We start from the raw sequence: 21,732 nt of genomic DNA, 5'->3' as shown, positions 1-21,732 counted from the left end.
CAAACAAAACAAACAAAAAAAGCTACACGCCTTAGCCGCTCTAGTCATTGAGTTCATTGTCTTGGCCACGACATGTAATTAGTATCTAGGCTAATAAAGATTCATTCAAACAGCCTAGATGCCGATTTAATTCTACAGCAGCAGCATGGCTTTTGGACGGGCTCTTCGTGAAACGTGTTAATTTACAACATCCTTGGTAAACCGTAAAGCAAATTAAATAAATGCTGACATAGACTTACACTTTTACATGGTGTACAAAAGGTACGTTGAAATATCACATTTTGGTTGACATTGTTCTACGCAGGTCTACGTAGTTTACGCTATATACAGGGAGGGGGCACTAGCGTAGGCAAACTCTTAGCTTTGACTACACGTTCAAGCCTTGCTAAATCACCGCTCTCCACGGAAACAAAACAATATAGATTTTGGCTTGACTGTGTGCAACAAGCATAGACCCTCTCTCGACACGACAACGCGTGAGTATCTCTATTTATTAGACCAAATCGAATATAACCGCTATTCACAGCGACTGTTTTAAACGTGATTGCCGTGGTGTGTGAGTATTTCCCCTTTTGTTTAGCGGTTTAGGCCCCTCTGTTTGGAACTTGAAGGGGGGCCATGTTGTTTAGCCAGTGAGTGTTTGGCTGATGTTTTAGCTCACACAACACCAAGTTAGCAACTAGCGTTTGCTAACCCTAACGTTAGCTGTTTTAGTTTATTTGGCTTGTTAGATATAAGCGAGGCGGTATTACGAGCCACGAAAACAAGCGCCTGTCTTCCCCACCTAACAACAGAGCTAACCAATTTACTGTAGCGTTAACTCAATGGTCACTCTAGTAGATTAGTTATATCTAACGTTAACGTAGCTGTCTAATAATAAACAGAACAACAGGCCTGCTGCCGTTAGCTGGTTAGCCAAGAGGTAAGGCTAATGCTATCACTCTAGGTAACCAACGTTAGCTAACGCTAAACATGTCCGATTTGAGCTAGCGTGAAGAGCAATATGAATTAACCCAAGAATATAGCTACTAGGTAATGGAGATAGTACTGACTAACAATTAATCGTCTGAAGTCAACGTTAAATGTTCAGTTAAAGGTAGGAGTCTGCTGATTAGCTAAATGCGGACCTGCTGGCTAGGTTAGCTAACGCGTCAATGTTGGCTAGCAAGCTTGCTAAAAGGCTAGCCAACAGGGCACGTCGGTTTGCTGGAACAGTCAGTAACGTAAATGTTAACCTAATTTTACAAAGACAACTACAGTTCCCAATTACCCCTTTTCATTGGGTAGTTGACGCCAAGTACCTTACTAATGTTACATGTTAATCATCTGTACATCAATGTTAGCGTTGTTAGCGTATTACATTACATGATCACCAGCTAACACTAGGCAAACGATAACGTTAGCATTCTCGGTATCATTACAAGCCATCAACATCATTGTCAGCCACTTGTTTTGTCTTCTTGCTTCGCTCAGTCGCAGATCACTAGGTCTGCGATTGCCAAAATTATTCTTCCCAATTAACCCCAACATCATTGAGCTAGCAATGAAATGTTGGACATTCGGGGAAACATCAATTACAATTCAACGAGCATAAAAGAACCACGATACGGAGTTACTGTCCCGGGGATTAGTCATATCCCAGCGAGGACATTTACATCAATGAGTAGTTTTCTAGCCTCCTGGTTGCAGCCTTCCCTGCCAGCTACTTCGTAAGCTGTCTTGGGTTTGTTTATATAAGGCTCATAGAGCAGTCAGCGACGAAGGCCACATGTACCACAGCTTTCATTAGTTTCAAGTCAATCAGGATACAATAATGTTTTCGTGAGTAATCATCTGTGGGTCCTAGATCGGCGTCAGGCGGCATTGAGGAAAAAAAGTAACTTAAACCAGATAGTCGTGAGTGCGTTTGTCACACCACCATCCTGGTAGACAATCAGGCACTTGTAATCAGCCAAAGTCAATTATCTATGTTATGATGATGCACCGAACTGGTGAAAATTTACATAATAGGAATATGTGCCCTAATGTGATTGCATTTTCTTCTGTCATCAGGCCTAAATACTCAAATATATTTTGGGCCTTATAGTAGGTTAATCTAGATGCCACCTTCTAAAATTTATTGTGTAAATCTCATCATTTTCCACACTCTATCATATTCTTATTTAGGCTTTCCCGTGGAATGAGCGTTCCATGCAGCATCCTAGGTATGAATGACGTGGCCTGGCAGGAGACAAGAGGTGGGATGCTGCATGCAAATGGTGCTCCTGAGACTGGGGGTGTCAGAGTTCATGGCGGAGGGCCCCTAGCCACAGTCGGGGGAGGTGGACAGGGTCCTGGAGGGCCACATCTACAGGGCATGGACAGAGGTGCTAACCCTACCCCAGGTACCCCGCAGCCTCCGCTGAGTGGCCGATCCCAGGATGATGCCACGGTTGGATACTTCTTTCAGAGGCAGCCTGGGGAGCAGCTCGGAGGTTGTGCGCCCAGCAAGCATCGCTGGCCAACTGGAGATGGCAATCATGTTGATCAGGTACAAGTGTTCTGTCAAAGCCCTAACAACTGAGGCCAGTCATTGCAGGGTAACTCAATTTAGTGCAGGCTACATGGAGAGATTGCCAATGCATTTTTATGCATGCCTTTTGTCCAATGGGGTTTTAGGTTTCATAAGAATTTTCTAAACCGATAGAGGAGCACGTAATCCTTTAACTGAAGTTAAAATGTGAAAAACACCAAGACTCGAGTTACAAGGTTTTCACGTGACAACAGTGATGGGTGGAACACAATGTAAGTGTAGAATGGAAGAACACAATTGTGCTGTTTTGTTTTGCACAATGTCAGTAGAATAGTACTCATGCCTTTCAGAATTGGACACTCCTTCCCTTTGCCCTCTTCCCATTGGTGGAATAACCACGAAAGCTCCAAGTAGAGGTTAGATTAATTTACATTGGAAAAGTGGTGAATTTGGATGTCAAATTGTCTTTTAGTCATATCATGTGTTTCACACAGAGCTTTTTCCTTGTTATTGACTTAACAACTTGCTGGTATCATTTGGGTACCTGCATTAATAGATCATGTCCAAATAGTTAAAGGCTTTCTGGTTCAGTTTTTCTTTCAAATGTATACCCATCCTCTGTTACCACGGTATTCAGGTATGAATTGGCACTCCAGGAGGCAGAGCGTAGGCACCAAATGGGACCATGGTCAAAGCACTGTCAATTTCTGTCAAGATACTCGGAGCATCGCCCTCTTGAAGCATTCAGAATGCTGACAAAAGAGCTAAACTAGAGTGTTTCAATATTCACAATGCTAAAGCAGTTTTAAGCTCACCAGCAAAGCTTGCTAACAAGTTAGCCACCACCACAAACAGTGAAAATTTCTTTCCTCTGAGCACAACTTGCCCCAACCTTTTTGCTCACGCACTAGCCATTAGGTTTAGTAACATAAAAGTGGAGCTGAGTGGTTAATCAGGGAACTGTCATGCTTGGTGTACATGACCCATTGGCATTTTGGTAGCCTTCACATATCTGACTGACTGCAGTGTTTGTTTATGTTGTTGTTTTTGTAGCAGTGGGCACAGGGGGTATTTTGGTTTGGGGTCTGGCTTCAAATCCCGGTGCTGCCCCATTTCCAATTGCAAAGCCGCTTGTAGCTCACAAACACTTAATTGATGCGTATATTATGCCATCACTTGTTTTTAACATTGGTTTTAAAATTTTCAGAGGGTGCAGTAAGAATAGAGGGTTCTTTTTGTATTGTTTTTTTTTTCTAACGGGATGACCACTGCATAATTAATGTAGAGGAAACACTGGGCTGAGCTTGCTATGAAGCTACCACTAACACCACAACAGTGAATGTACCTGACTGTCTCTCAGACCAGTTTCTTATAGCTTTTTGTTTGTATCAATGTTTGATTGTATTGCAACTAAACAAATTAATATCTTGTGGCGGCCACTGTTACGTAAGCAATTACGAGCCATACACATTTAAAAAAAAACAAAAAAACAACTTTTGATAGAAAAGGCTTGGATACAAATTGTGTACTTACAAGTGCAGTTATGGAACTACATTTCCCGCTCTTCACCATAAGGAGCGTACCAAAATGATAGCTTCTTTCTGGTAGTGGATGGTGTACACTAGCCAAAGATCATAACTATCTGCAGCTAAAAAAAAATTCATTGTGCAATGTTAGCTAGTAGGTTAACTAGCAAGCTAAGCAGTTAATGCTTTTGGGGAGTTCAAATGAGTGCTTGTCACTGACATGTTAGCTTTGCATGGAAATTTCCCCGCTACGTATTTGGAACATTCCAGACTAGGAAGTTGTGCCTTATTGTATCGAACAGATGCTGGAAAGTGTAGTGCCATAAACGTAAATACGCTTAATCATAAGTTTTAGCGATTGAATTCCATTGAAATTGGGCCAAGGAGTAAATATCACACTTTGGCCTATTACATATTTCAGATTGGGAACCGTACGGTTCATAGTTTGCTTGTATCAAGTAATCTACAATGTACAGAATAGACGGGAGTCAACCAGAGCCGGGCGAGGGTGAAATTGACTTCGTCTCCCTATTTAATCTCATTTTCCATGTTTCATTGCTCATATCTGTCATATGAATGGAAATTCGTTGCAGTGCAGTTAGTTTTATAACGGACATGGATATGTAAATTTTTATGTTCTCAGCAGCATTCAGGATAATCATGAGACTATTGGGGGGGATGGAGAACAGTCAATATTGAGTTGAACTAATGAGCCCCGTTCAAAGGTGTTTCTTTTTAACAAATCTTCAGATTGGATTTAAAAATGTTCACATTTCCTGGTTTGGGGCCAACCTTCTAATCATTCGCGTGGCGATACACCTGGCACCATTGTGATTTGCTCAATCCATTGATTGCAACAAGGTCCTTCCTCAGTTCCTTAGTTGGGTCCCCCTGCCCCACGCATGTCTGAGACCTTTGTTCAACCAGGCTGCGTGTATACAGTGGGATTAGGTGTGGGGTTATCACTCGGCCTGATGAAAAGAGACGCTGTCTTGGGAAGTGTGTCCGTGTTTGAAGAGGTGGGGAGGGCAGGGAGTTTTTGTAGTGTTAGGCATTAGTCATCCCAAAGTAGTGGGATGGCTGATACCTGATACCAGCCGATGAACATGGAACAGGTTAACGGACATTGCTTATTTACACTAGTCTCTTAAGAAAGTGAACATAATCGAGCATTAATGGTATCATTGACTTTGTTTAATTTCAGTGAGTGTTTTTAGATGTTATGGTTATATTTTATGTGGTCTAAATTAGTGGCAGCTGTGCAACTGTACACTGCAAATCTGTAACATAATATAAAGGGAGAATGCCATGCAAAAGTAACAATAATTATGAACATCTTTGTCTCATAGCTAAATGTCAGAGCAGCAAGATTCTAATCTGTTATGTTTTTGTGACCTTTTCACATCCACATGAATTTTAGCATTATCAGTCCCAAACCAGAAAATGCACAGTGACTCCTACAAAATCATTCTGGATACTGTAACTGTCATATCTCTATGTTGGTAAAATGTATTCTTGACAGAGCTGTACTTCACTGATAGGATAGCTAATCAGGAATAAGAGTAACACATTTCAAAACTGAATTTGGTGTGTTGTATTCCATTCAAGGTCTATAAATGTTACTTGACAAACTAAGGTAAAACTGTTTTTTGAGATGCTGATCCTGGATTTGGTTAATGTGTTGTTGCTAACAGAACAATGTCGCTTTAATAATTGTGAACATATCCTGAAAGCATCAACTTAAATGCATAGATTCTGTTTGAATGCGGATAAACTTTTTGTATAAAGTGGTTGCACTGTGCTATATTCCTAAGCAGCTCCATGATGAATGCCTCTGTGTAGTAAAAACACTTTGGTAGCATATTAGTAGAGCTTTGAAACACTGTAGGTCTCATTTTATAGTTATAGTTGAATAAGAAGATGAGACTATAGTTTGTTTTCCCCCTTGATGAGCAGGGCCAATGTAATGTGCACTGTCTCTACATTGTGGCCTTGTACTCAGTGCTTTTAGCGTTCTGCTTACGGTCTTGTGATTTTACTTAGGTTTAAACCAAAATCAGCATGTGAAATGGTGTAGCTCAAACCTTTTCCTCCTTTTTGTCTCAGGTCCGTGCTGTGGATGAAATGAACTATGACTTTCAAGCTCTTGCTTTGGAGTCCAGGGGCATGGGAGAGGTAAGGTGTTGGTCCTCGCATCATAACCAGGTGTCTGTGTACTATGTGGATGCAAAATGCAAGGGCAGTAAAACTCTTGCATGCATACATTACAGTAAAGGTGGGAAAATGGTGAATGTGCATTTATTGGTAAATGTGCACATATACTGTAGAGTTTGTAAATGTACTCATTTCCCATGGTAAATGTGTACATTTCTCGGTTAATATGAGCAGAACTAGTGGAACTACTGCAACTAGTGTTTTCCACTGGCATTAACTGGGAAATGTACACATGTACCAGATTTAACCTGGGAAATGTTTACATTTACCGCCTTGTTGGTAAATGTATACATTTACCATTCCCCCCCCCCCCCCCCCCCCACACACACACATTTACCGTAACATATACAAGCCAGCGCCCAATTTTTAAATGCCACCCATGGACAACATAGTTCTGGATTGTTGTTGGTTGAAGAAATACAAACCTTTTCAGGATTTTTACAGTTTTTCTACCTTCATTCCAACTTGACAGTTGCAGCGCTAAACCAAAATGACATGCAGTGAGGAGAAAGGTTTGGCTAACCAAGACTACACTGCAGTAGAACCTCATAAACAAACCTCAAGCTTACAAACCAACCACTGTATACCAAGTTTTCAATAAGCCATGGCTGTTTATGGCAGCGTATTTCAAAGGGCCAACCACTTCTCTCCCTAGCTATATCCAGGGGTCCCACACTCCTGGAAAACCTGGAAAAAGTCATGGAATTTTAAAATGGTGTTTTTCAGGCCTGGAGAAGTTGATAAAAGGGAGAAAAGTTTGAAATTTTATATGTGAAGTTAATAATTTTTTTTTCATGAATACTGTCAAATGTCACAAAGCTGTGGCTAGAGGGCTAGACCTCTCTGTTGGAGGACAATGTTGTTTGCTGACTGTTTTTTGTTGACAGGTAAAATAATATTATAATCCTTTATTTTAAAGTGAAAAACAAACGCTTAAAGCTAGTGTAGTTGATGGTTACCTTTTTTGTAATTTAGTCATTAAAATTTGAATAGGGGTCATGGAAAAGTTTTGGAATTTCATTAGTGAAAACGTGTGGGAACCCTGTATATCCATTTGAAAATATTCTGAATGAAGCATAATTGATCATAAAAAAATGTTTTTCAGTAGCCTTCCATTGTTTATGAACTTTGTTTTTGTGCTGTCTAATGTCGTAGAGTCAAACTTTGATATGGAGGCTTTTACACAGTATTTAATGTTAACATTTGCACGTTGTTGATCTTATCTTTTAATATATGTATGGAAACAAAATGAAGTAATCTTAGATGCTTAGAAAAATGTCTTTTCCTTACAGCTTCTGCCAGCAAAAAAGCTCTGGGATTCTGATGAGTTGGCCAAGGATGGAAGGAAAGGGATGCTTCTTGGAGAGGAGTGGAGGGACAACGCATGGGGAACATCTCGTGAGTGGCTCCTCATTTGTTTGCGTCTCTTGTTTTCGTTCAGCTTGTTTTTCTTCAAGATAGTAAATTCATTGTGAGATCTGAATGCTAGGAATTGGGTTCTGTCAGTACATCCTTCATCAGCCCAATTATGTGATCAGAGTTAGCACTATGCCTTCCCCACTGTTTTATAGTCACGCCTTTTATCTAGCTGGGTTTTGCACATCTGTATATACACAAACTGGACTATTACAACGTTTATCCCATTTTTCCATTCAGATCATTCAGTATCCCAGCCAATCATGGTGCAGCGGCGACCCGGCCAGAGTTTCCACGGGAACGGCGACGCCAACTCGGTGCTGTCACCTCGCTCAGAAGGCGGAGGCCTGGGGGTGAGCATGGTGGAGTACGTCCTGAGCTCCTCACCTGGTGACAAGATGGATGGCCGCTACAGGAATGGTGGCTACGTAAGTCACAGAATCGCGCGCTACGTTCCCACATTCACAGCGGTGGCACATAGTCTTACTTTATCTTTTCTGTGATTACAGGGTGGAGGAGACGCTGACCCAGACGGGAGAGAGAAGAGCGAGGGCCAAGAGAAGGCATCCCCCTTTGAGGAGGACAAGAACCCAGAGATGAAGGTGGGAGAGGAGAGCGACGCTTCTAAAGCCAATGGAAGAGGCCTGCTCAATGGCATGGACAGAGACTGCAAAGACTTCAAGTAAGTTTTTCTTTTTAGTTTCCTCACACTGACATTAACTGAGGTCCACGAGTATTTGGACAGCAACACATTGTTTGTTTTTTTGGCTCAATGCTCTTAGTACTTTGAATGTGAAATAATATAGTGACTGTGAGATTTAAGTGGAGACCGTCAACTGTAATTTGAGGGTTATTTAATATCATGAATCATCCACAGTCCTCATTTTTCATGTTCCTACCATTTCAGAATGACCATAGCTATTTGAACGGATCAAAAATTATGATAACGATGTCCCCATGATGTTATGGCAGATTTTTGCATTCTTTGTATTTAAAAAAAAAAAAATGGTGTTGAAGAAATACATATGTTTGAATAGTCGGTGAACACTAGGCAGTCAATATTCTAATCGCACTGAATTATTCATCAAAATGCCCTCAGGTGCATGACTACAGTGCTGTCGAGGACACAAATGATGCCCTCTCTGTGCCATGGATGCATGGTCGGCCACTTGAGTACTGTGGCACAGCCTGGCATCACTGATTAGTGTTTTCCACCCACATTAACCTGGAAATGTACCGATTTATCATAGGAAATGTGCTTATTTACAAGTAGTCGTTTGTAGTATGCAGTCTAAATTTATTTATGCACAATGACTTCTAGAAGTGTTTTCAATGGGGAAATTAGTTGTGATTAATCATTCTTGTCTATCTTAAATATGTGTAGCAGGATTATGGCAATTTGAGGCTGACTAAAATTTGAGGTATTGAACCATTTAGCCAACCACATGCTCCGTGCTGTCAGAGTAATTTAGAGCCAAGTGGAATCGCAGCTGAATCTTCCCCATGATATATACTGAGCTGCAAAGAGTCTGGCAATACGATGCAGTCTGGTCATTTATGTGAGTTGCAGACTTCTATAGGTCATTGTACAGGAAAAACTTTGAAATTATTACTTTATGAATGGATGAGGGGAAAATGCCTTTTGGGCGCCCTGAAAAGGACTGTAGTTCTTGAACTGTTTGTCAGGCTGAACTTGGAAGGCATTTACAACCCAATTGGACAGTCTGCACTTGAACCTTTTTATAGTTATTATTTAATTTAAATTAAGAGCAAAACATGGTGTCAATGTCTAAATGTTAATAGTGAAGTGAATTTAGACGCATGGTGTAAAGCTTTATCTGAATAGGGTCTCAGCTCCTGCCAGGCCCTGTATCTGACTGTGATGAAGGTCTGTACTAAACAAGGCGTGATCACTGATGTTTTGATAACTTCTTTGCTCATCCAGCCCAACCCCTGGAAGTCGCCAAGCTTCCCCCACCGAGGCCGTGGAGAGGATGGGTCCCAGTCAGACCGGTTTGGAGATGATGGGCCAGCACCAGCACCAGCACCAGCACCAGCACCAGCACCACCCCCACGCCCTCCAGCAGCAGAACCCGGCCCAGAACAAGGCCCCGACTGAGGACTTCCAGAACCAGGAGGCCCAGAACATGGGGGGTATGGAGCAGCAAGCCGGCGTGGAGTCCCTCCAGTTTGACTATGCTGGGAACCAGATTCAGGTGGACTCCTCTGGGACCCCAATGGGATTGTTCGACTACAACTCCCAGCAGCAGGTCCGTTGAACTACAAACATTATCTAATAAGAGATTTAATCAGGTGTGACTATGCCTAACTCAGTTTTGCCTAACTATTTTTTTTTTGTTGTTTTTACCAGTTGTTCCAGAGATCCAATCACCTGACTGTTCAACAGCTGACTGCGGCTCAGCAACAGCAGTATGCCCTGGCTGCAGCCCAGCAGCAGCATCTTGGTAAGCCAGCCTGTTTGTCCGTGTTTGCTAGGTGTGTAGATGTCTTGTAATATAGTTAAACTGCTTTGTGGGGCTCAAGTTAGGTCGCATGCTATGTGAATTTACTGTTGCATAGCCATTTCAATGCGATTTGATATGGAAATATTAATTACATTGTTTGTTCCTCATATTACCCAGCTGGCCTAGCTCCTGCATTTGTGCCAAACCCTTACATCATTAACGCTGCCCCCCCTGGAGCCGATCCCTACACTGCCGCTGGGCTGGCAGCAGCAGCTACGCTTGCAGGTTGACACACGGCACATTTTCCTTCCTTGTGCTCTGTTCAGTTTAATCCCTGATTGGGATGCAACAATATTTTCGATACACGGTGCAATTGTGTCAAATTCAAGCAAAAACTTTCTACATATATCAGTTGTATGAAATATGTGCCATGTCTAAATGTCTTTCCTCAGGCCCTACAGTGGTTCCACCACAGTACTACGGTGTTCCCTGGGGCGTGTACCCGGCCAACCTCTTCCAGCAACAGGCTGCAGCTACTGCCAATCACTCGGCTAATCAGCAGGCATCCAATCAGGGACCAGGGCCAGGCCAACCACAGGTAGGAATTATAATGCTTGCTGAGCAGTGTATGTATTCAACCTGGCTTTGTCTTCCAGATTGTCTTGTACTTAAAATACTGTTCCTTTTTTCATGAATTTGAAATGTACCATGTCTAGATTAGATAAGATTTGTTTTGTGCTTTGGCATAATCTGTCTGATTGTAAGGATTTAAACAGCAATTTAGGGAAGATTAGCGACAACCACTTCCGTATGTGATGTGTTAACAGAAGAGATCTCACACTGGATTTTTGAAAATGTAATGGCTGTCATTCTTGCCCTGCAAACGTTTTCAACGTGTAATGCTGTAGTGTGGCAGCCTGTGGGTGTGATAATATCCTTGCCTTCTCATCCAGGTGATGCGCACAGGAACCAACCAGCGTCCTCTCACACCTGGGCAGGGCCAACAGAGCCAGCAGGAGTCTCTAGCCGCAGCAGCTGCTGCAAACCCCGCATTGGCCTACGCTGGAATGCCAGGTCAGTAGACAACTCTACTGGTTATCTCCATAATACCATTTACCCAAAGATACTAATACCTGACCAAGTATGCCAAGTAGTTTCACAAAACCACACCAAAGAATATTGAAAACTATTTGTTGATCAGCATTTCACATTTGGATCAGTCTTCACTACCTGATGTTCTCTAATCAGGGTTCCTAGGTTGCATGGATTAGCATGTGAAGAGATCAGCCTAGACTCAGTGAGCATGTTTTATCTACTCTGTAGCCAGCCATAATAGACTAACTTGGTTTACGGTCATTATCCAGTTTCTCATTATTATCACACATCACCAGTTGCTGTTCTTTCTTGTGTGAGGACACCAGAAAACACCTCTCTTGTTGGCAGGTGCCAACCTGTAATAATCAGATTGCCGTCTCCACTTGCCTTTCTTCCATATCTCCTCAGGTTATCAGGTGTTGGCCCCTGCAGCGTACTACGACCAGACCGGAGCCCTGGTGATGGGCCCCGGGGCCCGAACCGGCCTGGGTGGGCCTGTCCGCCTGGTCCAGACCCCACTCCTCATCAACCCTGCAGCAGCACAGGCTGGTGAGTACTTTTTCACCTCCCACTATAGATGTTTCAATATGTGGATGGAGAGGCTATAGAAATATCTGGTTTATCTAAAGGCTATCACATTTAGAAAAAAAAAATGAAATAAGCAGTAAGTATTTTGACCAGATGGTGCTTTTAGTAGTAACCCACGAGATCCTCGTTGTATTTTATTGTTGTTTTTTTTGGCAATATCTTTGGTGCTAAGTAATTATTGCTGTGGTGTTTTTGCACTGCAGTTCCCAGAGATCACTTGGCAATTAAACAGTGTTGCCACAACTGTGACATCTTTTTCTTGCTGCTCATGATAAATACCAAGTTCTTCTATTTATTCCAAACAAACCATTGCTGCTGCTGCCTGAAACGTAGAACACGTCACCCATGTATTGGGTATAGGTTGAATAACTATGGTGTTATATTAATTGGCAATAAAGAGTAGCAGAATAAACATTTATTTGTATGAAAATGTCACAAATTATTACTTGAAACTCAATTTTGATTTCCAGTGTCATCTTACTTAGAAGTGATTATACCCTAGAGAAATTTCATTTTCATCAGTGGTGCGTTATGTCAAAGTGCAAGGCCATTATGGTGGGTCTGCCAGGCTCATACTAAACCTTAATGTCACCCTACTTTTTTATGTTTTGACTCATTATGTTCTGACTTAATCGGTACCACTCTGGGCTGTATTGACCTGGTTCAGCTACAGCAATGCCTCTTTGTCCATCTGACCACCTCACCTCTCCTTTCTCCCCCTCGCCCTCCACCTCTCTCTCTCCCCTTCCATCAGCAGCTGCGGTGTCGGCGTCCGGCTCCGGTAACAGCATGTCCGGTCCCCCGGCCAACGGGCTGTACCGCTCCATGCCCCAGCCCCAACCCCAGCCTCAGCAGCAGCAGCCTCCCCCGCCCAGCAGCGGCCTGCCCTCCAGCTCCTTCTACGGCTCGGGGTCGGTCCCCGCTACCTCCCAGAGCAGCTCCCTGTTCTCCCACACCTCTGCCCCCCAGCCGCCGCCCAGCTCCTCCCTGGGCTTCAGCAGCACCGGAGGCTCCCTCGGCGTGGGACTGGGCTCTGCTCTCGGAGGCTTCGGCTCTTCTGGTTAGTGGCTAAGCACCAGGCTGCATGGGAGTTAAAGAGTTAAACTTCTTTCACCTCTCTCTCTCTCTCTCTCTCTCTGAGAAGCATCCTTTTTTGTTCAAAGTCTTTTTATTTTATTTTTTTCCAAGGGGTATACAAATGACAATACAATTTTACATATATTCACCCTCCCCTCCCTCAGTCATTCTTCAACAGAGCCCCACCCCTATTGCACCATTGCTTCATCTTTAGTCAGTAGTAGTTAAGCAAAACCAGACTAGCAATACAATTTACAATATATACTAGATGTACACTGAGAGAATATATCAGGACATATATATAAATCAGAACTCAGGCGAAAATAAATAAAATAAAATTCTCTGAGGAGCATCTTAACATTTTGTCCTCAGTTGCTTTCAATTTGAAATTGTTGGGTAACGTTCTGTCTTTTTGGGCTTTGGCTGGCTGTGTTTCAGGGATGTGTTTTCAGGATTACTTGTTTGTTGCTTGTCGTTTTCTCACCCTTTTTCTCTGTCCTTTTCATTGCAGTGTCCAGCTCTACCAGTAGCAGTGTATCTCGCAGAGACTCCCTGTTGGCAAGTTCTGACCTGTACAAACGCGGCGGCAGCAGTTTAACCCCCATCGGCCAGCCCTTTTACAACAGCCTGGGTTACTCCTCCTCACCCAGCCCCATTGGCCTAACACCGGGCCACTCCCCGCTCACCCCCCCACCCTCTCTGCCCTCCTCTCATGGATCCTCTTCCAGCCTTCACCTAGGTAAGCCTAATATTCATGGGAATGGTGAATGATTTCTGTTAGAACTGTGATTTAAAAAGGACATGAAACATCCAAATTATCATATTTCATATTTCACAACCGTATTTAGCAACATTATACAAAGGGAAATGCTTGTGTGTTTCACAATATGAAACAAAGCGATTTATGATTAAATAGAAATACTCACTTGGGTTTGTGAATGTCTAACATCATTTGGTAAGGGCATTGTTGCATTATTTTGACCCTTATTTTATAATTGGCAAAATGGCAGTCTACAAAACAATAACTATCATAGAACCAACTGTTGTACTGATAACATCATTTGGGTAGTGTGTGGCATAGCTGCACCCACTGTTAAAAACATGAATTAATTTAATGTTTTTCTTCCAAACTGAGTATTATACATTACTTTAAGATCACATGGTCGCTCACAATGCTGTCCCACAAACAAAAACCTTTTGCAGTTAGATTTTTACATGGAGCTCATCCACCACCACCACAGCGTCCAGTCATTATCTCCCCTCCTGTAATCCCAGGTGGCCTGACGAACGGCAGCGGGCGCTACATCTCCGCGGCCCCCGGAGCTGAGGCCAAGTACCGCAGCACCGGCGGGACGTCCAGCCTGTTCAACTCCAGCAGCCAGCTGTTCCCTCCGTCTCGACCGCGCTACAGCCGCTCTGACGTCATGCCGTCCGGACGCAGCCGTCTACTGGAAGACTTCAGGAACAACCGCTTCCCCAACCTCCAACTGCGTGACCTGCCAGGACACATGGTGGAGTTCTCTCAGGACCAGCACGGATCCAGGTGGCTGGGATACACATAACAAACTGTTTATACACGCGTATACACTCGCTCTTGCTGTATTTACACCAGTAGAAACATGACATTTTACTTGACACAGAAAGCGCTCGCCAAAAACAGGGTTTTCTGTGTAAACAAGCTGAATCTAGCTTAACATGCAGCTTTAGTCTGCCACACAAAATATGTCTCTTTTCAGCGTGAGCTCTCATAAATGCAACACTTTTACAAGTAAATAGGGTAGGTCTGTCTCGGTCTACTGGGATCTTTTAATGTGAATTGTTTGTTCATTCTTCATCTCGGCTCTTTCTTCTGCTAGGTTTATCCAGCAGAAGCTGGAGCGGGCCACTCCTGCTGAGAGGCAGATGGTGTTTGGAGAGATTCTGCAAGCGGCATACCAGCTGATGACTGATGTGTTTGGGAACTATGTCATCCAAAAGTTCTTTGAGGTTGGGACGGTTATCAGAGTTCATAAAAGATGTCATTTGAATAATAGCAGCATGAGATTAGCTAGTATACTGCCTCTATTTTATATAGCTCACAAAGGGCGTGAAAGTGAATGCATTACATTGTGTTGAATTGGGTTTCTGCGTTTTGTCATGCAGTTTGGGAGTGCGGATCAGAAGCTGGCTTTGGCAACACGTATCCGTGGGCACGTCCTCCCCCTGGCTCTGCAGATGTATGGCTGCCGAGTCATCCAGAAAGCCCTGGAGTCCATCTCCTCTGACCAGCAGGTAATTGTAAGTGAGACTTCCTTTTAACAACGTTTTTGCTCCCTTTTTTTTTTCTTTTAATTGGGGTTTCCTTTTCAGTCCAGCCACCCTTAAACTCAATCTGTTACAGCACAAATTTACCTCGACCCCCCCCCCCCCCCCCCTCAAATCCTTCCATTTCAGAGCGACATTGTCCGTGAGCTGGATGGCCATGTGTTGAAGTGTGTGAAGGACCAGAATGGGAACCATGTGGTGCAGAAGTGTATCGAGTGTGTCCAGCCTCAGGCCCTACAGTTCATTATCGATGCCTTCCAGGGCCAGGTGGGTTCACTGTTGGAAGCAAATGCTCAGCTACCAATCATTGCTCATATAATTACATTTTGTGTTGGTGGAGATGGAAACTTAATCACCACTCACGCTGCCGTCAGTTTCAAAATAGACCAACCTCGCTACCTCTTGTTGAGTACTGCATATTCAGTATTTATGCTACTACTTGTATATTGATTTGCTGTTGCTCTTCCCCTCTTCTCCCAGGTGTTTGTGCTTTCTACCCACCCATATGGATGCAGAGTGATCCAAAGGATTTTGGAGCACTGCACCCAGGAGCAGACTCTGCCCATCCTGGAGGAGCTGCATCAGCACTCTGAACAGCTTGGCCAGGTAAGCATATCTGGCCTCGCATCTGGTCTCATTTCTAGGCCCAAACCCATTCCAGATGTATCATGTTTGCTAGATGTGATTGATCATTGGTGAGTTGTGTGCTTGTCTTGTTGATGTGCACGTCTCCTCCTTGTTTGAGCATTTCATATTTTTCTAGTGTGTCATTGTTTGCTGTGTAGTTTGTGGTCTGCTAGATGCAATGTGTAAGGATAATGGTAAGGATGAATGTAAATATGCTGTTAGTTGTCATTTACTCTGACTCTTTAATCTGACCTGTGATATGAATATTTAAACATCCACCCTGCCCCCCCACTTATTCCATCTAGAAATATCAAGGCGTATCATTGGAGATGACACCCAAAACATATTATACAGTGTCCAGCGATGCACTGTTCAAGGTCAGAGCAATTTGCCTCCCTCTCGCGGATGTCCCCGTGTTACCTTCCTTCTTCCCTTTTTTATCTTTTTCTTCTATAAAGAGTCTGATTTAACATGTAGATAGATCTCCTCCAACTCCCCACTTCTACAGGCCTCCTTCTAACCCGCTGAGCAAGCCTCCTCTTCCTCCTTCCCCCGTCGCCGCCTCCTTCCTTCCGCCTTTTCTCCCCCTCTTGCTTTGCCTTAATCAGGCTATTTCCCCACAGAGGATTCACAAGGCACTTGCTTCGCTGCTCTCTGCTAATCCCTCTCTTAGGCCTACAGCGTCTCCTGATCAATCTGTTTTGCTCCTTTCATCCACCGGGTTTCACTTAAATTGCTTGGTAGAAGCTCCCCAAGAGCAATTTGATACACTTTGGACAACCACAATGTACATAGTGCTCAAAACACCTTTTTTAACTTGACTTTGAGTACTTGAGACCTAAAGTCAAGCCCCAGAACAAAATTAGTTTTGTTCAAACATTTTCAATAAAGCAGATTGACAGGAAATGGTTTCCAAGGCAAATTAAAATAGTGAGATCAGAACATTACTTACCCAGCAAATTCCTGCTATAACAAAATCAATTCAGAGTGTTATTATTTGCCTGGTCAGGTGAGGTTTTGTCTCCATCTTGCCACACTGCTTCAAGTGTAAGTTCTTCACTAAAATCACACCCATAACTGTCTATCACCCATTCTGAAGGGGCAAAGATGCTGTTAGTTGTGTTGTCTGGTCAACAATACTCCAAACCAGCAGCATCTATTTTGTCTGACCTTCCGCAGTGATGACGTAATGGTATTTGGTGTAAGACTACAAATGGGGGTGTCACTCATTCGTCTATCTGTCATCGTAGAAATGCATGATTATCTCACATCAGTTAGGACCAATGGGGAAAAGCAGTGCATGAGCATCCATGAGAATAAAGGGTGTCACGTTGATTCTCTCCGATTTAATGACTATCGACACGGCTATCTACCCTAATCGCACACCTCCACTGCCTCCTGCAGGATCAGTACGGCAACTACGTCATTCAGCATGTGCTGGAGCACGGCAGACCAGAGGATAAGAGCAAGATAGTGGCAGAGGTTCGCGGAAAGGTTCTTGTCCTGAGCCAGCACAAATTTGCAAGGTAAGCCAAGTTCTGTCTTATTGGCAGGAATGGAAATTTAACTTGATACTGGCAGATAGAACTAAGAAATATTTCATACACCATGAGGCCTTTTTATTCAATGACTCCAGGAGTATGTTAATTATCAAAGCATCACCTAACCTAGTCCTTAGGCTATATATTGTTGCAGGTTTCATCAGTAACCAAAACGCTGTCCTTGCTTTGCACACACCATTTTGTCTGAATTTGCTGATGCTATGAAAACACATGCACAGCTAAGCCAATACGGAAAATGGTAATCAAATGCTGAGTCAGCCTCGTCTTTAACTGACGACTTGATACAAATCTAAATTGAGTGTAATTTAGTGTTATGGGTAAGAGTAGAACAAAATTTTACTTATTTGTATGAAAAAATATTTTAAGCTAGTTATCCATTGCGTACATAGCATGCCATATGGTGAACACTTTCATCCAACACACCTTACATTACCATGAGTGCTACACAGGCTCCACTGGGCTAACCACGATACCAATGCATTATGAACAAACATAAAGCAACTACTCTGACTGGCCAGTGCTGTAAGTCAATGAACTTGTATGTGTAATAGTAGCCTCTCTGTGTCTTTCCTCAGTAACGTGGTTGAGAAGTGTGTGATCCACTCATCGCGTGCGGAGAGAGCCCTGCTGATAGATGAAGTATGCTGCCAGAAAGACGGCCCCCACAGCGCCCTGTACACCATGATGAAGGACCAGTACGCCAACTATGTTGTCCAGAGGATGATTGACATGGCAGAACCGGCTCAGCGCAAGATCATCATGCACAAGGTTAGTAAACTAGTAAATGTATGTGTATGTAGATAAAGGGAGAAGGGGGCTCATGTGCACACAACTGTTACAAGACGTTAGTCCTTCAGACATTCAGATTACTGGGACTGCATGAAAAATGTGAGTCAGAAATTTAGATTTGTTTCTCCTTGAAATGTACCTATAGTGTGTGTGTGGAGTAAGGAGCTGGGAGTATTGGAATACAAACCCTAAAAATAATCTTGTTTGGCTATAAATAGAATGTGGCATAAAATGAGGAGTTTCAGTTGTCGACTAAAGTGCCACATGACAGCTCTTGCGTCTTTTAAAAGACCTTATTATCATACCAAAAGGCTTTGGAGATGTCATTCCTTCAATTTGAGGAATATTAGAAATATTAGAGCAGAGGGATTCCAGATGTGTTAAGTCAGAAATCTCCTAAATTCTCTGAAGTAAGAATTTTACAATTGGTTCACTTAATGTAGATCTGCCAGAAGATATTTTATAGCTTGTTTCACACACATTCTTCGCATCTTTTTTTTGTTTTGTTTTTAATGTATTTAGTGGCCACTTTTACACTGCATGGCCATTTTCAGGTTTGCCAGGCTCAGCTGCTCAAAAAAAGGTTCTGAAAACACTACTTACACTACTAGTTTAGCCACTGTAGCCCTGCAAATAAATTCTCTGTAGGTAAATAGATATAGTAAGAATCAGAAAAGTTGTTTTGTTTGAAGTTAACTAACTGTGAAGCGAATCCAAATTACTTTTTTTTTAATTTTATTTTTATCCCTTTTTTTATAGCTTTTCTGAGCAGAAAAACATGGCAACATGCCAAGAGGGAATTATGAAGTCCCAGAAATGACATAAAGGATTTGTACATGTTTATTAATTGTTTGTGTTTTCCCCTCATCTTTTATGATCTGTCTTGGACTCGGTGAAATGGGTTTTTTCGCCGTTTGAGGTTAAGCAAGAATTGAGTTTGAACTTGCTGACCTTTGCCCTCTCTGCCTTTTTCATTTTTTGTTTTTTTATAGATCCGGCCTCACATTGCCACCTTACGCAAGTACACCTATGGGAAGCACATTCTGGCCAAGCTAGAAAAGTACTACATGAAGAGCGGCTCTGACCTGGGTCCCATCGGCGGCCCCACGAACGGCCTCATGTAGTCGCGCTGACGTCCCGGGACCCCTGTACAAGTGAGAGAGGGAGTAGGAGCCCCCCCAACCCCCCTGTTCTGTAAAAGACGCTCCTTAGCCATAGGGGTTAACCTTTGACACCCTCTGTTGTCCCATTTTTGGGGAATTACCAAAAAAAAAAAACGACATAATTCAACTTCACCTAAGAATGCTGTGACGTCTGACCCCCTGCCGCTCTGCCCCCCCGGTGCAGAGCCCCGACGCGGCCACCAGGGGGCGCACAGCCGGCAGGCCGTCTCCTGGGTAAAGCACAAGCCCGTTGTTTATGATGTAATTGATGTATCTGACTGGTTTTCATATTATCTTGTACATTTAGTTTTTTACCTTGTAAATTCTCTGTAGAAAAAAAAAAAAAACAATTATACACATTTGCTGAAATTTACAATTCTTACAATTACACCAGCAAGTGACTTTATAAGGCTAAACTGAGTGAATCCTTTTGAGAAATTTTCCATTTGTTTTGTAACCAGACTTATTATGTCAGCTGTTCTAATTAAAAGCCAGGCAATTTGACTATTTCTACATGATCCCCATGCACGGTAAAGTGTTGCCCATGCCAAAGCAGCTGATGGATTGGTTTTCAAATAGCACTACATAGTATGGATGGATACAAACCCCTCCGTCCACAGATGATTACTATGTGTCTCGTGCCAATGAGTTGGTCACCCATAGGTCTTCGAGACCGGTTTGCGCGCTTGGCTTTGGAGAGCTGTGCTGTAGTTTGGGGTAGTGTCATCCAGTGGCGGCTTTCTCTTGCCTCTTATGTTGCCTCCTTTTCTTAGCTGAGTGGGGGCGCCCTTCCCCTGTTGACTAGCAGCTAGTAGTCTGCCTGATTTAACTATTAGATGAACAGTGTCGGTACTAAGCAGTGCAGATTGACAAACTCATGCTGTTGCATCCACTGAGCCCCAACTCAGCTGTCTTACTCTTCTTCATCCAATGATTTGCTCGGGGTTTACGCCAGATAAAAGCTACCATGAACATAACTTATAGTAGCAGAGCATGAGGTTTGGTTGTATAGTGGGTGTGTAACCTGGTGTAATCTTAACATGAAATGACCGTAGTGGGGGCTTTTTGCGGGATAGCGGGTGGGAGCGGGGTATGCATTGGCATGCTGTGACAGGTTTTAATACTTGGAATGATTTTTCTTTATCATGTTTTGTGCAACATCTTATCTGTCTTGTAGTTTGAGATGAACACTGCCCTAGAAACGGTATCTTTATGTACTGAATATCATCTCTTGCATAGAAGTAGTTTAGCAATGTATAGCATCTTTATGTATGAGTAAATTGTTGCTTTTGGGTCGGGGGCTTGCAGCAACGATGGGACCCCCACCGCCTGAAGTTCAGAGGAGGCAAAGTTGTCGTGAAGTGGTGCTTATCCCAGCTTTGTACATCTGAATAGAATGGAATAGAGTTGGCGGGATAAGTGGGAGAAAGGGATGTTGCAAGAACCTCTTGTGGTTCTGTTTTTTATTTTTATTTTTTTATTTTTTTTATTTAGGTTGGGTATGCAAGTGCGTTGGTGGAGGCCGGTGGGGCCATCAAAAGCTATACAATTCACCTGTAATGCTAGTAGTGATGGCTTTTTTGCTTCATATGAATAATTGTAGAATACATGTAGTATATGTGCAGTTAATAAGTGTAAGTTTATTAGTTTAATTGAAATGTCTAGTTGTGGTGTTTGACAGGCCTTGCTAAATTTGTAGTGATGCTTTTATTTCGTCTGTACAGTTGTACATTTGTAAACGTTGATGCTGTAAATGGGATGTCTTTTACACTTTTGGGGGGAAAAAGGCAAAAAATGTGCATTTTGATGTGTGTATATTCATCACTCCTTTCCCCTTGAATATAATGTATACAGTTTTATTTGATCAAGCGTTATTTTAAACAAAAAAAAAATCTTTTTATGGCTTCACAATCTGGCATGGTTTTTGTTTTTAATCTTATGGGAAAGGCCAGCCTCTATTTGTACTGGAGCTGTAACATCCTCTGTTGATAGTCTTTCTGATGTGTGACAGTTTAAAAAAAAAAAAAACACCACCGATGCTCTGTACTTAAAATGAGGCTGCGTTTAGTCCTCTCTGCTACCATGGAAACTTCACAGGATATGACAAGAATTATTTTTGTACAGAAGAGTGCTGTATTTTGGAACAGCTACTACCTTGTAAGCAAAAGCAATGTAAGATATTGTCAATTATATAAATATGAACATATGAGTTTTGTCACACTGTCAAAGTCATGTACATTTTCAGGTGGCCTTATGTACATTTCCAGATGTTAGATGAAGAAAAAGAACTCATTTTTGGAAGCAGAATTGTGACTATGTATGATTAAACTGTTCTTCTAACATTTGACCCGTGTTCTGTGCTTTCTTTCAGACCTTAGTCTGTTCACGGAAGGA

General features: G+C 42.7%; 1 protein-coding gene across 7 annotated transcripts; it reads left to right on the top strand.

Annotated features, from left to right (window-relative positions):
• Positions 1–187: 187 nt before the first annotated feature.
• pum2 (pumilio RNA-binding family member 2) lies at positions 188–21,664 on the top strand. 7 transcript variants are annotated; one of them, XM_078289898.1, is made up of 23 exons: positions 188–261; positions 2,167–2,530; positions 6,145–6,213; positions 7,545–7,650; positions 7,909–8,096; positions 8,178–8,350; positions 9,614–9,938; positions 10,040–10,133; positions 10,311–10,418; positions 10,586–10,731; positions 11,087–11,207; positions 11,637–11,777; positions 12,574–12,876; positions 13,405–13,632; positions 14,169–14,436; positions 14,750–14,879; positions 15,036–15,170; positions 15,327–15,464; positions 15,678–15,803; positions 16,130–16,201; positions 17,229–17,350; positions 17,962–18,154; positions 19,168–21,664. In XM_078289898.1, exons 1-23 carry the CDS (start codon positions 248–250, stop codon positions 19,297–19,299), a joined length of 3,696 nt encoding a protein of 1,231 aa, XP_078146024.1. In that variant the 5' UTR covers positions 188–247; the 3' UTR covers positions 19,300–21,664. The 7 variants fall into 7 exon arrangements, with proteins under 7 accessions (XP_078146024.1, XP_078146025.1, XP_071775200.1 ...); XM_078289899.1 differs by having other exon boundaries at positions 12,571–12,876; positions 15,036–15,164; XM_071919099.2 differs by having other exon boundaries at positions 12,571–12,876.
• The last annotated feature ends 68 nt before the right edge of the window (positions 21,665–21,732 follow it).

Source organism: Centroberyx gerrardi, chromosome 18, assembly GCF_048128805.1.
Source record: "Centroberyx gerrardi isolate f3 chromosome 18, fCenGer3.hap1.cur.20231027, whole genome shotgun sequence".
NCBI lineage: Eukaryota > Metazoa > Chordata > Actinopteri > Beryciformes > Berycidae > Centroberyx > Centroberyx gerrardi.
The sequence above is the reverse complement of the archived record's forward strand: the minus strand, read 5'-3'. Positions and strand labels throughout refer to the sequence as shown.